Raw genomic sequence first — 13,097 nt, forward strand, 5'->3', positions numbered from 1 at the left:
CACTTGTGGGAAACCTCAAAGTGACTGCAAGCAGCCAAGGCGTCGTCAAATGCCTGCGAAGCAAGCACGCTGTGTTAATGTCAAGATGTGCAGAGCGAATCACTCGCCGAGCTAGGCCACGGCTACAAAATATGTAGGGAAATCACGCCACCGTACCTTTTCAGGGGTGTTGCAGTCAGATGTCGAGGGTTTCTCTGCACTTGTGGGAAACCTCAAAGTGACTGCAAACAGCCAAGGCGTCGTCAAATGCCTGCGAAGCAAGCACGCTGTGTTAATGTCAAGATGTGCAGAGCGAATCACTCGCCGAGCTAGGCCACGGCTACAAAATATGTAGGGAAATCACGCCACCGTACCTTTTCAGGGGTGTTGCAGTCAGATGTCGAGGATTTCTCTGCACTTGTGGGAAACCTCAAAGTGACTGCAAGCAGCCAAGGCGTCGTCAAAGGCCTGCGAAGCAAGCACGCTGTGTTAATGTCAAGATGTGCAGAGCGAATCACTCGCCGAGCTAGGCCACGGCTACAAAATATGTAGGGAAATCACGCCACCGTACCTTTTCAGGGGTGTTGCAGTCAGATGTCGAGGGTTTCTCTGCACTTGTGGGAAACCTCAAAGTGACTGCAAACAGCCAAGGCGTCGTCAAATGCCTGCGAAGCAAGCACGCTGTGTTAATGTCAAGATGTGCAGAGCGAATCACTCGCCGAGCTAGGCCACGGCTACAAAATATGTAGGGAAATCACGCCACCGTACCTTTTCAGGGGTGTTGCAGTCAGATGTCGAGGGTTTCTCTGCACTTGTGGGAAACCTCAAAGTGACTGCAAGCAGCCAAGGCGTCGTCAAATGCCTGCGAAGCAAGCACGCTGTGTTAATGTCAAGATGTGCAGAGCGAATCACTCGCCGAGCTAGGCCACGGCTACAAAATATGTAGGGAAATCACGCCACCGTACCTTTTCAGGGGTGTTGCAGTCAGATGTCGAGGATTTCTCTGCACTTGTGGGAAACCTCAAAGTGACTGCAAGCAGCCAAGGCGTCGTCAAAGGCCTGCGAAGCAAGCACGCTGTGTTAATGTCAAGATGTGCAGAGCGAATCACTCGCCGAGCTAGGCCACGGCTACAAAATATGTAGGGAAATCACGCCACCGTACCTTTTCAGGGGTGTTGCAGTCAGATGTCGAGGGTTTCTCTGCACTTGTGGGAAACCTCAAAGTGACTGCAAACAGCCAAGGCGTCGTCAAATGCCTGCGAAGCAAGCACGCTGTGTTAATGTCAAGATGTGCAGAGCGAATCACTCGCCGAGCTAGGCCACGGCTACAAAATATGTAGGGAAATCACGCCACCGTACCTTTTCAGGGGTGTTGCAGTCAGATGTCGAGGGTTTCTCTGCACTTGTGGGAAACCTCAAAGTGACTGCAAGCAGCCAAGGCGTCGTCAAATGCCTGCGAAGCAAGCACGCTGTGTTAATGTCAAGATGTGCAGAGCGAATCACTCGCCGAGCTAGGCCACGGCTACAAAATATGTAGGGAAATCACGCCACCGTACCTTTTCAGGGGTGTTGCAGTCAGATGTCGAGGGTTTCTCGGCACTTGCAGGAAACCTCGAAGTGATTGCAAGCAGCCCGGGGGTCGTCAAATGCCTGCGAATCAAGCACGCTGTGTTCGTATCAAGACGTGCAAAGCAAACCACTCGCTGAACTAGGCCATAACCACATAATATCCAGGGAAATCATGCCACCGTACCTTTTCAGTTGACATGAGGGGATGTATCAGATGCAGTTGGTGTGTCGTGGAGGCTCACGTGCCACACACGGAAAAAGGTCCAGTGGAGCCGCGCAGCCTGAAACGCAGAAATGGGGCATGCCGTTAGCGCCATGTGCAGAAGATAAAAACGAAACGGTACGAGAACACCACATAAGCCTTTGAGACTCACCTGTTCACGCAGATGATGAGTGCAGAATAGGGAAGCAGGCATGGCCAGAATCGCAAGGGTACAGGAAACATTTAGCTTTGATGTCCTGAAGCTTCCACACTGAACATCTAGGTGACAGACAGCTCACCGCTGTCACTCCAAGCAAACTTGATTTGCAAGGGAAGGTGTATATGTCGGCTGCAGAACCAAATAACCTGCCAACAATGTAAATGACCCCCTCATAACTTAAGATGTTGTCGATGATCGCTGACGTGTTGTTTGAGAGCAATACACAGTTGTCCCCTTGCACCCTCCTCAGGGAATGGTCTCGGTGAAAGACTTCCTGGAATTGTCTTGCATCTTCAAATGCTGGTGGGACCGGTCCCTCACAATGTTCCCCACGGAGCTCGCCATCTTTGTTCCTTCTCGTCGTTCCTGCACTTGACAGCTCAGCCATCCTTTTGAAGACTTGTGCCAGCGGCCTGTTTCCTGAACGGAGTTTCTTTTTGATAATTCCCAAATAATTTTCAAAAGGGAAACTTGAGAACGAGTCGAGGCACCCAAGCCTGCGAACATCTTCAGCTAGGTGAACCAGGCCATGCACATTATAGACGTCCACAGTTTCCCCGTAGAGTGCAGGTGAAGAGGCCTTCTCAGCAAAGTAGTTTAGAAGCTGGTCAGCATATGTAACAAGCTCAGCAGAACAATCTTTCATGCAGAGGAGCCTTATGGCGACGTGAAGTGCCATAAAGTGCTGGAACGATTCTTTAGTCAGGATGCCCTTCAGGACTACAGGGCAAGCGTACAGAAGAAATAGGCGTGACTCTGTCGCCTTCCAGCGGTCCCTTACTTGTAGCGTCCTCAGCTTTCTGCTGAAGTCTGATGGCGTGTGTGGACGGAGCATGCTGATTCTGCCGCTGATGATATCTAACTGGGAGGCAGATCGTCGAACAGTAAATGGCCCCGTGGCCCAGTATTTTATGAACTTCCTGACGACTCCAAGAAGAACCATGTGCATATAGTCAATTGGGAAGCAGGAGATCATGCCGATTCCCAAGCCAGAGAAAGGGGATACACCAGTGTGGTGCTCCTCTTGTTTCATTGCAGAAAATGAGTCGTCAGTCCTGAGTTCAGCCTTGGTTTCAGGAAATGTCATTCGGTGCTTCCATACACCGTACTGGACACACTTGTCACAGCCGTAGTGAGCGGTGTGGCCCTTAGTACATTTTACAAAGACCCTCGCTGGGTAATCGCACACTACAGCGCGTATGGCAACATGCCACTTCTTCCCTAGGCATTCTACGCCTTCTTGTTGCGCTTGGTTCAGCTCTTCGACAAATTCTTCGAGGTACTCTTGTACGTTCGCTGGTTTCTTTGTCCAGCTGAACACCCCAACAGGAAATGGACCTTGATCTCTCGTTTCTGAAACCATTGCCAGTATTGGCCAGAATTGCTGGCTGGAGTTGTCGAAAAGCGGTAACCCATCAACGTTCACCGTCAGGTGGAGCGTGTCCGCGTTTGGGATCACCAATCCAGAAGAGAGACACTTGATAAGGCCAGCCTTTAATCCAAAGTGCACGTACTCCCCCTTTGAAAGCTGGCGAATGGGGCATTGCCTGGGCGTCTCTAGCAGCGTCCTTGCATCCGCCGGCAGACTTGGATCCTCGTCTTTCAGAACGAACAACAAGTCGTTCACAGCGGCGTGGGTCACATTATGCCTGCCAACCCACCCTCGCAGTCTTTCTTGCAAGGACGGTCGCGATGCGGAGTCAATGGTTGCCTCATCCTCCGTGTCGTCCGATGTGTCATCCGCAAAGAAAGCGCCCTGTCTCACAAATGGTGAGCCTTCCGCGCGCGGCTGCGGGTCTCCTTGAAGGAACGACGGCGTACTTGGCGATGCACCATCACCTGTAGGCGACCCCAGGGGTGGGGCACTCTCACAGCAGCCATTGCCGGGAGAATGGAGTTCATGAGATTCAACACTGCTATAGTCCAGAGAGCGTCTTTCGATATCCCTCGTTTGATTGAGAGCACGCTCCCTAACCCATCTCAGTTGACGTCGTCTCTCATTACGACTCCCGCAGGCTCGTAGCATGACGCCAGTTAGTCAATAATCGAAGTAAAATAAATTAACTATCTAAAACGGCTGCGGGACTCTGTGTGAACCACGGCGACACAAGATACACGCAGTTCATGTCACTGATCAGTGATTCCCGTCGTCGACACGTGCGGAGGAAAGCAAGAACACAAGAACTCGGACCGGATTGGATTGGAATGATGCCACAGTGTCTGTTGCCTTTATCCGGTTTTGTGCCACTAAAGGGTTACTTATTTACGTGTTAGATTTCCAGACATTTTGTTTTAGTTGGGGAAGACCACTAAAATTAAGGAACTGCGAAAAACTCTAGCCTCACTTTATGACGTTGGCACTATTTTAGTAGTAGCGGTCCGGAATAGTTCTCCGCACAGCCTTTTCCCGAGGAGTACGATCCGTAGTCACTCGTAACATTTCAGTTTCGTTATCAACGTTCCCGCGAGTGCACGTGGGGGAGTGTAGGAGTTTCGGGGTTTTTCTCTTTCGATTGCTGGGTGGGCTCTCTTGCTGTACTTGCTTTCGTTCCTCTCGTCATGGCCGACTCGCCCGAACATATTGCGGCGATGTCATCGTTGCAGTTAATTTTATGAGGTGTAATAAAACGCGGTGACAGCTGAATCAGCGACAATGACGAACATTTAGCTGTAGATGAAAAATTTAGCCAGTGCAGTACAAGCTGCTAGCCTGGGGTCTTTAGCGTGCAGTACAGGGATACACGACCGCACGCCGGTACGATGCTCATCCAGATCGAAACGGGCAGGGGTGAGGATTGAACCCAGGATTCCTGCAGGTTCTGCAGCGCGAGCCTTCGCTAAACTCGATCCGAGCTGGTGTGTGCTAGCCCTGGCCACCGATCCCCCCTCTCTTGTCTTAAAAAGGAGTGGCGGGTGCTTTAATTATAATTTTTTCATGTTTATCGTATTCCCCAAAGGTCATCCTAGTGAATACTTTCCCTTCCCGGTTTTTAGTATCAGTATCCAGTAGCACCAAAACCCTTGTGCATCGGGCAGTCGCGCCCAAAGGAACGTCGCGGGCGCGTTTTAAAATAAAATATTGTTGTCGATATGACGTGGATAAAACAAAAGAAACACAGAAACAAAATAGAAAAGAACTCCAAAAGTTTGTATCCACCATTTAGTCCTTACTTCCAGATGGCCTGACCTGGCTTGGCTTCCAAGCAAGCTTCCGAGTGACTCTTTTTGTCCGCCTTGGCCACTCACACTAATCAGTATCACCAGATACCACAGCCGCTACAACCCCTACATACCCTGTCAAGTAACAATGCCGAGATAAAATGATGCACGGACCCCGATTAAAAAGTTCTGCAGGTGGGCGGGCCGTGTGTTGTCCAGCCCGGCAACACTTTTCCCACCTTTTATGACGCTTCGATTGTGGTTGTCCGCTAGGTGACGCGAAATACCTCCCATTGCAAATAGTAAACGTATTGTGTTACTACCTGTTTACTACCCACCTATCCATCCAATCGTGCCAGTCGAACCAACGCCGGCAACCCGTCTTCACCGCACCGGTACCACCAGTCCTAGGCCTACATTGTCGCCTTGTTGTTTTGTACCAGTCGCACTGGTGCCGGACTCGTATATTCATCAGGCCTAGTTGATCGTCATGAACACGCTGAACAAGGAGTAAGTTCATTTTCTATTATTCCGTTTTTACTACACCTTGTTGCAAAGTGATTGAAACGCAGTGGGCATAGTGTTAGTAATGCATGCGCTACTGGATCCGGACATTTCATAAAACGCCGTTTCATGGAAGATCTGACTGAATGTTGTAGTTCATGGTCATGCACTGAAAAATCATACCGAAGGGTCCATATCATATGAGCGCATAACGTTTTAGTGAATAACTTTTAGCGAATTTACGTTGCGGATGAAACGCCGACGGCGGCGTGCAGCGCGAGTGATGGGATACGATTTGCTGTTTTGCTAGCCTTTTGCTGCGGTTTTCCAGCGTGTTGTAGACACGTTTTCTACTCGTTCGTCGTCATTCGCCGTCATTCGCCGAAGAAACTTTTTAAGATTCAGTGCACCTTGGCACTTGCCATTGTGAACACGTTGAAAAGTTTACGAAAGCGCAGTACTGCAGGGTAAAGGCACAACTCGTCGAAAGCAAGTTTCGCCGGTCTGGCGGCGTGTTCAAAGCTTTCTTGGCACGCCGAAGTGCCGTGTCTCTGTGCCTTCGCACGCTTGGATACCGACCAAGAATCGACGCCGTGTGAATGTGTTTAGCGAGTGCAATGTGCATGAGGCTGTATGTGCCTCTGGATCAGAGTCTCACTTTACTCTGACGACCGTATACTTGCGGCACTCGCGGTCCAGAAACGAGCATATTCCAGCGTCCAGAAGCGACGGACGAGGGGGGGAAGGTACGTCTCCCCCCCCCCCCCCCCCCCCCCTAGACGATTTACAGAATACTGTGCAAAACAGCTCCCCATCACTGATCAGTGCTGGCTCATTATCAACCTACTTAATTGCACTTGACGTTTGAGCGCGGCTCGCCTAATTGTGATTGGTCAACAGATTGCACACGACCATATGGGCTGCACTTCAAAGATTTTCATTGTAGCCTTCTTGTACTTTTGCCTTCGAAAACCCTCCTTGCTCCACAGCTTTGCTCTATTCGTGCTCCCATGTGATCCATTAGAGTAGATTTGGAACATAGCCATGGTTAATAGTACATAAGAACACATACAGATCCCCCCCCCCCCCCCCCTTTCTTTATTGATAGCAACTCACCGGAACAGCTAGACGATCCTGAACTCCGTGGCCAATATTTGCAAAATGATCTAAGGGCATCTATGCGCAATACACATTCAGAACTTTAGTGTGGCGTCGATTCTTGATCGGTACCCAAGCGTGCGAAGGCACAAATATGCAGCATTCGGCGTGCCAAGGAAGCTTTGATCATACCACGAGACCGGCGACACTTTCTTTCGACAAGTTGTACCTTTGGATACGTACGACTTCATGCACATTGCACCCGCAAAACACGTACACACAGCATAGATCCTTGGTCGGTATTCAAGCGTGTGAAGGCACAGAGACACGGCACTTCGGCGTGCCAAGGAAGCTTTGAACACGCCGCCAGACCGCCGAAACTTGCTTTCGAAGAGTTGTGCCTTTTTCCTGCGACACTGCGCTTTCGTAAAATTTTCCACGTGTTCACAACGGCAAGTCTTAACGGTACACAGTCTTAAAAAACTTCGGCGAATGACAACGAATGAGTAGAAAACGTGCTTACAGCATGCTGGAAAACCGCAGCAAACTGCTGGCAAAACTGCAAATCGTATCCTGGCAAGGTTGCGTCCGGTGGCTGCACTTGCGGGAGCGGGAAGCGCGATCCAGCAACTGTCATTGAGATCAGTGGCAGGGCGCATATTGTTAGAGCGTATGAATGTGTAGGCATTGCAGTTAGAAATTGGGGGAGGGGGGGGGGGGGGGGAATTGTGTACGCGCAGGCGAAGCAGCCCTCGCAACGGCGCTCACGCCGGTTTGGCTGGCTCGTGAGGTAGACGCTGCCGCCATACACATAAGCAGCGGTTACAACAAGATTCTGAGGCATCAGTGGCAGTGCCAATCGAGCAAGCAGTCTAAAAAATAGAGTATGTCAATCATTTGTTCCTTGCTGGAGCAAGCTTCCAAAGCCTTCATATGGCACCGCGAAACTGCTTGGAGTCAGTTGGGAACAAATTCTACAGTCCAAAGAGAACCCGCGCCTTCCTCTGACGTCACTTTTTCGTTTTTGCTAGTAGAGACTTTTAGTTAGAAAAACATGGTGAGGACCAAAATTAGAAATTCAATAAATTTTCAAGAAAAAAAAATATTTTGACGTAATTTGGGGTACTATTATAGTGATGTTTGTTGATGAGTGCAGCAAAATTTCATGAAAATCGGGGACCATGAAGAAATCGCCGGAGTGCTCCCGGGTGATTCACGTGCTGTCCGAACCCGAAATTTAAGTTCCCGCTCATTGCCGAGCAGCCTATCCGGCGTCAGCATCTTGCTAGGGATTTATCGCCTGCGCCATAAAAAATATGCCGGCGGGGCAACCTACGCCCTAAACAAGACGCATCACTTTGCTTCACGGTCCATGTGGAAAATCTAACCAGCAGAGTTCTTATTTCTTGTAGTTTGATAGTAGTAGCCTTAGACCTATAGCGGAAGCCTCTAAACATGTAAAATGCCCTAATTTTCCTCAATTCAGTACAACAAAATTGATTAAATGGCATCAAGCGATTCAATGAAACGGGCATTGAATGAAGTGTCCAGTTCCTACAAGTTGCACGTGCCCGCTTGTATTGCCTGCCCCGGGTGCCAGCCGCAGCGTGTGCGGGTCCTAGCATGTTCACTATTCAGTCTCTGGCTGCGTCTCGTGAGTGACAACGAGCTCTTTTTTCAAAACGTGATGCGAACAAATTTTATGCATTTCGGGTCAAGTACAGACTTCTTGCATCTTGCTGAAAGTTGAGGGCGACTGTTCCGCGAAATGTGAGCATATTTTTTAAAAATTTGTTTAACAAATTTCTTCACCTGGAAATTAAAAACATCTGGCAGTGCTTGCAGTGGTCACTGCCGGGCTCTCCAATTTGCAAAAACTGACTGAAGTAGGTTCTACTCTTCCATTAGAATGCATATTGATTCCACACTTATTTTTTATAGCTACCACGTCGTGCACTTCTTAGATGAAGGAAGCACATACGTTGTCGCTGACTGGTGGCTGGTGAAGGACAAGAAGGGAAAAGTGATCTCCTCCTACTTCCCACCTTCCAAGAACAAGCAGCAGGTCCGGAATGCAATTTTAGATAAAGAAAAAATTACAAAGGCTTGGTCAAATCACCCTGTGAGGATTCTTCAGTCCTACAGTAAGTTGGCAATTTTTTTTTATTTCGGCGTATACTTGAGATTATTTTTTCTCTTGCAGCCAATCTGCAGCACGCCTTTGACAATGTGGATCCAGCTGCCTATACATCCCATTTGGACTCGGATGATCCGGTTCCGGTAACCCCAAGACGGGAAAGGGCAAGGGTGCCTGCTAGCCCTGAAAACAGTGACTCGGATGATGCATCGAGAGGAGGGGCTTGTCGCGGTATAAGACTCTGCATTATAAATTTGTATTCAATGTGAATAAGAACTTGCATGAATAACTTCAGCTTGTTAAGCAATTGTAAAATTGCTAATAGTTATAGTCGGTGACAGATCAGAAACAAAAAGCAAGGAGAACGAAGGCTGGAAAGTAGTAAGCAGACTGCCCCTTCATTTTTCTAGCTCTTTGATCTTGATTTATCACTGAGTATAGGCTAGTCTGGTTAGTGCAAGCTGATTGTAAAATTAAATACTTAAGACTGAAAGAATAAAAGCATGAAAGATGTACACAGACAGCCAAGAGCTTTCAGTTAGCAACAACATTTAATTCTGGGTGGAAAAATTTGTGCAGTACTTGAAGTAACCAACAGCGGTTGAGCCTTGAGCGAGCCTCCCCCCGGAGCAACATGGAACTGTCCAAATCGTGCGTGGTGCCCCTCTCAGCCACTGCATTGGCTGTACGCTCTGATTGGGTCTTTCATATTGCTAGAGATTGTACCACATCAGTTAGGATTGCTTGTCCCTTAAACCTTGCAAGCCAGTCTAAGTACACTAGCTCGCCAACCAAGCTTCCAGACATGAATGTCCCCAGCACAGGCTAGCATGCACTCAGGGACGCTCTCTCAGCCAAAAAACGGAACAGGTGTTGACCTCGGGGTCCCCTAAAGATGCCAGTAGTCTACAATGCCATTTGATGGTCTTTGATTTCTGACTTTGTTGGACTCATCTTTCATACTTTTAAATATTATATGCATAATATATTTTCACTTACATGGTGCAATTGATTAAAAAACAAATTTAAAAAACTTTTTTTCAGACAAACAATCCATCTGACTTGTACGGTAGTTTTGTTTTATAGTGCTTCCTTCCACACAACTTTATGGCCCAACTGAAAAACACCACTTCCGCTACTTGCAACGAGTCTGCAGTGTCACACGGCTGCATGCTCTGGCCCAAAGAGTGCTGCAGGTATACACTTCAGCTTTTTGTTCACCATTCTAAATAGCCCGGGAAATGGCAGTCTGAAGCAAGAAATAAAAAAATGCCTTAGTTGTTGACCGTACTTCTGATGCAAGAAAATTTGGGAACATGGTACTTAGATATGCTCTAGCTTTTGGTTAAAGGCCAATCAACAAGCAGAAAAGAAGGAAACTCTTCCTCAATTCCTCCGTTCCATTTGAGAAAGAGGGAGACTCTCCTCCTCTACCGGGAGTAGTTCAGACATCCGCACCTGTGTGGAGAGGAGGGGAAAAGTGGGCGAGTGGGAATGGAGAGAAGGAAACTGGGAACCGGTTTTTTCCCTGGTAGAAGACTATTTTGTAGGTCGGACTTTAAGCATGGTGGCATATTTTTGTCATCAAAATTTTGCGTTCTTGGGTGTGATATTACAAAAGCAGTCTTCTTGAATTGAGTGTCAGTCCTCTATTCCTTTTAATAGATTGCCGGACAACTGTCAAAAATGGGGGTATAAGTTCAGGAGTCTTGGTTGCAGGGAGCCATTGCAAAGGCACGCATAGAAAGCCCTACTTAAATACGTCTAGATTTTTTAGCATTGTTTTGTGTATCTGCAAAACAGTTTCACTGTTCATGATTCAGTCTAAGCATCTCACTAATTTTTTTGTTTCAATGTCTTTTACTTCAGGTCCAGTCCTGCCAGTTTATCCTGTATCAGGTTAGTTCGGGCTCATTATGAAATATCTCAAACTAATGTAGCTGGTCATACTTTCAGAACACATTCACTTTTGCTCTTGGTTTTATCTCCTGTGCACTCCTGCTTACTTGAGGCACTCTTTTTTTTTTTTTTTTTTCCAGCTCCCTTTAGGGCTGAAGAGAGCCGTATTTATCACAACATGGATGCTGGGAACTTCTCCGAGAGGAGTGAGTACATTTACAATGTCTTGGTTTGTTAAACAGCACAAAAACAGAGGACGAGGGTTGGCTGAAGTGTGATGTCGTCGCTTACTTTCAATAATTTCTCCAACTGTATGCACCACCAAAAATAATTGTGTAATTTCACGGCGTCCACACATGGCAGTTGCTGCGGAATGTCGCCCATGGCATTCAGCAGAGACTCGGCAGCAATTTCAGCAGGGTCACAGGGTCATATCTTTTAATATATGCATATTTGATCAACTTTTTATCAGTCTATACTTTGTCAACATTCATTACACAACCTTCACTGTTGCAACGCTTCATTGACACCGTGACAGCAAGCTATGATTCCAAGCAGGCCGAACTTTGCAGTCGCCCCCCTCGCTTTGCAAGGGGAAAAGTAATCTTTTTTGGGCTCGATCTTGGAGCGAGCCTCTTTAGAAAGTTATGCCATCAATCAAGAAGGCAGAAATGGGGCACTGGTGGCCGACCATCTGCAACTCCACTGGATGAGTCTAGCGACATTCATGTTGCCAAAAATTTTCAAGGTTGTCATGAGTAGGAAGGTTTCTATGAAATGTAAGATGTTTCTGTAAGAAACACGCCTTCGTCGACGAAGCATTTTGTTGGTGAAACAGTTTTCGATGAACTGATTGCTACCAGGGGGGTCTAGACAACACCTTGTAAAATATCGAGGCCTGCATGCTTCAATTTTGTTGTTGCATAGGTAGGCCAGTTGAGTGCACAAATTGAACATGAGTACTGCATCTGCGTTCGACAGGGTTCGTGGTAGAGATGTCACTAACCTCTTAGTGTTTGAGTTCAAAAGGGTTGTGAAGTGTGCAACTTTCAAACTTTGCCAATGTTCGAATTTACTAAGTTTGAAGCTTTCGAGGTTTATAAAAGTTAGCTCAACAGTTTCTTATTTTTTTTCGCAGTTTGTTTTAAAAACATTCGAGAATTTGAAATTTTTTTGGTTTGAATCAGTCAAAGATATAGAATTTTGTTCGAAGTATAAGTTTGTGAAGTTAGAAGTCTTCAAATCGCACAAGGGTCATAGTTTCGTAGTTTCAAGTAATTTTTGTTAATTTTCTGATGTGTGAGCTCTGTTTAGCAGAGTTCAAACAAAGCTAACAAAGAACAAAGAGATGTCGGGCTCAGCCGTTGTCACCACCAGATAGCTCGCTGCGCTTGTTGGGCTGGTCCGCGATCGGCCACATAGCTTGCCTCTTGGAGCTTCGAAACAGTCTTCTGCAACAGCGATTGTTATCTGCACAGTTTGAGTGTGGTCGCATGTTATTTGCAGCAGTTGCTATGTGTTCCAAACAGTTAGATACTGATTGAATCCTGTTTTGTATCTTAGTTTGACGAATCCGTGGAAAAACTACTAAAGTTGTCGAATTTTTCAATATGATAGGTTGGGAAATTGTTATATGTTTCAGTGTCATAAGTTGGAAAGGTTGAATATATTTTAATTCTTGAAGCTTTAGATTCAGAAAATGTTTGCTTCATCTCTAGTTGTTGGTGTGATCAGTGAGAACATGAGTCCCAGCCCAGTGCTGATGCAGCACTCGTGGTCTATGTGCTTTGTGCTGGTCTATTTGTCGACAAATTTGAAGCAGGTCAAAATGTCAAACGCTTTAGGTGGGGGAAATGAGAGAGGAGGTGCCTGCAAAACTAGATTTTCTGAGGGGCTTTAGACCTGGCAACGGCTTAATAACCAGTTTCCTGCATCTAATACCCGTGCCACACGGGCAACTCAAATGCTATTTACAACGAATGACATTTGAGCGGACGGCCAATCAGCGCACGACAGTCCGGGCGTGGCGCATTCCACGCACGACAGATTGCGAGCTGATTCGCCGATCACACAAATGTCATTCGTTGTAAATTGCATTCAAGTTGCTCGTGTGGCACGGGTATTATTCCCACAAGTGAGGAGCTAAGCCTAATTGGTGTGTGGTAGAGTAGGACCAGATTGATGCATTCCCGGGTATGTTTTCCTCTATCATACATTTCTTTTACCGCAGTCCCATGAAAAATATATTACCGGTGTTCTGCTGTACTCTGACCTATAGACAGTCGCAAGCAGGGCAACTGGCCACCACCATTTTTTTGCTTGTGCCAGCA

General features: G+C 47.2%; 1 protein-coding gene and 1 long non-coding RNA gene across 2 annotated transcripts; one reads left to right on the top strand and one right to left on the bottom strand.

Moving 5' to 3' along the window:
- Positions 1–1,410: 1,410 nt before the first annotated feature.
- LOC120838947 lies at positions 1,411–1,743 on the bottom strand. The gene is made up of 3 exons (XR_006077607.1): positions 1,733–1,743; positions 1,536–1,629; positions 1,411–1,432 (listed from the first exon to the last, which is right to left on the bottom strand). It is a non-coding gene; the product is annotated as an uncharacterized LOC120838947 (long non-coding RNA).
- A 3,783-nt stretch (positions 1,744–5,526) lies between these two features.
- Positions 5,527–9,361, top strand: LOC120838945. The gene is made up of 3 exons (XM_040209101.1): positions 5,527–5,639; positions 8,673–8,875; positions 8,935–9,361. Exons 1-3 carry the CDS (start codon positions 5,620–5,622, stop codon positions 9,135–9,137), a joined length of 426 nt encoding a protein of 141 aa, XP_040065035.1. The 5' UTR covers positions 5,527–5,619; the 3' UTR covers positions 9,138–9,361.
- Positions 9,362–13,097: the final 3,736 nt, after the last annotated feature.

This window comes from Ixodes scapularis, unplaced genomic scaffold (assembly GCF_016920785.2).
Source record: "Ixodes scapularis isolate PalLabHiFi unplaced genomic scaffold, ASM1692078v2 PGA_scaffold13__105_contigs__length_92229423, whole genome shotgun sequence".
Lineage (NCBI taxonomy): Eukaryota > Metazoa > Arthropoda > Arachnida > Ixodida > Ixodidae > Ixodes > Ixodes scapularis.

What these genes read in the sequence shown, in the direction of transcription:
- LOC120838945 (XM_040209101.1), top strand. Translation starts at nt 5,620, where the DNA reads ATGAACACGCTGAACAAGGA. An exon ending in ATGAACACGCTGAACAAGGA is followed by an intron (nt 5,640 to 8,672) that starts GTAAGTTCATTT and finishes TATTTTTTATAG; the next exon opens with CTACCACGTCGTGCACTTCT. An exon ending in GAGGATTCTTCAGTCCTACA is followed by an intron (nt 8,876 to 8,934) that starts GTAAGTTGGCAA and finishes TTTCTCTTGCAG; the next exon opens with CCAATCTGCAGCACGCCTTT.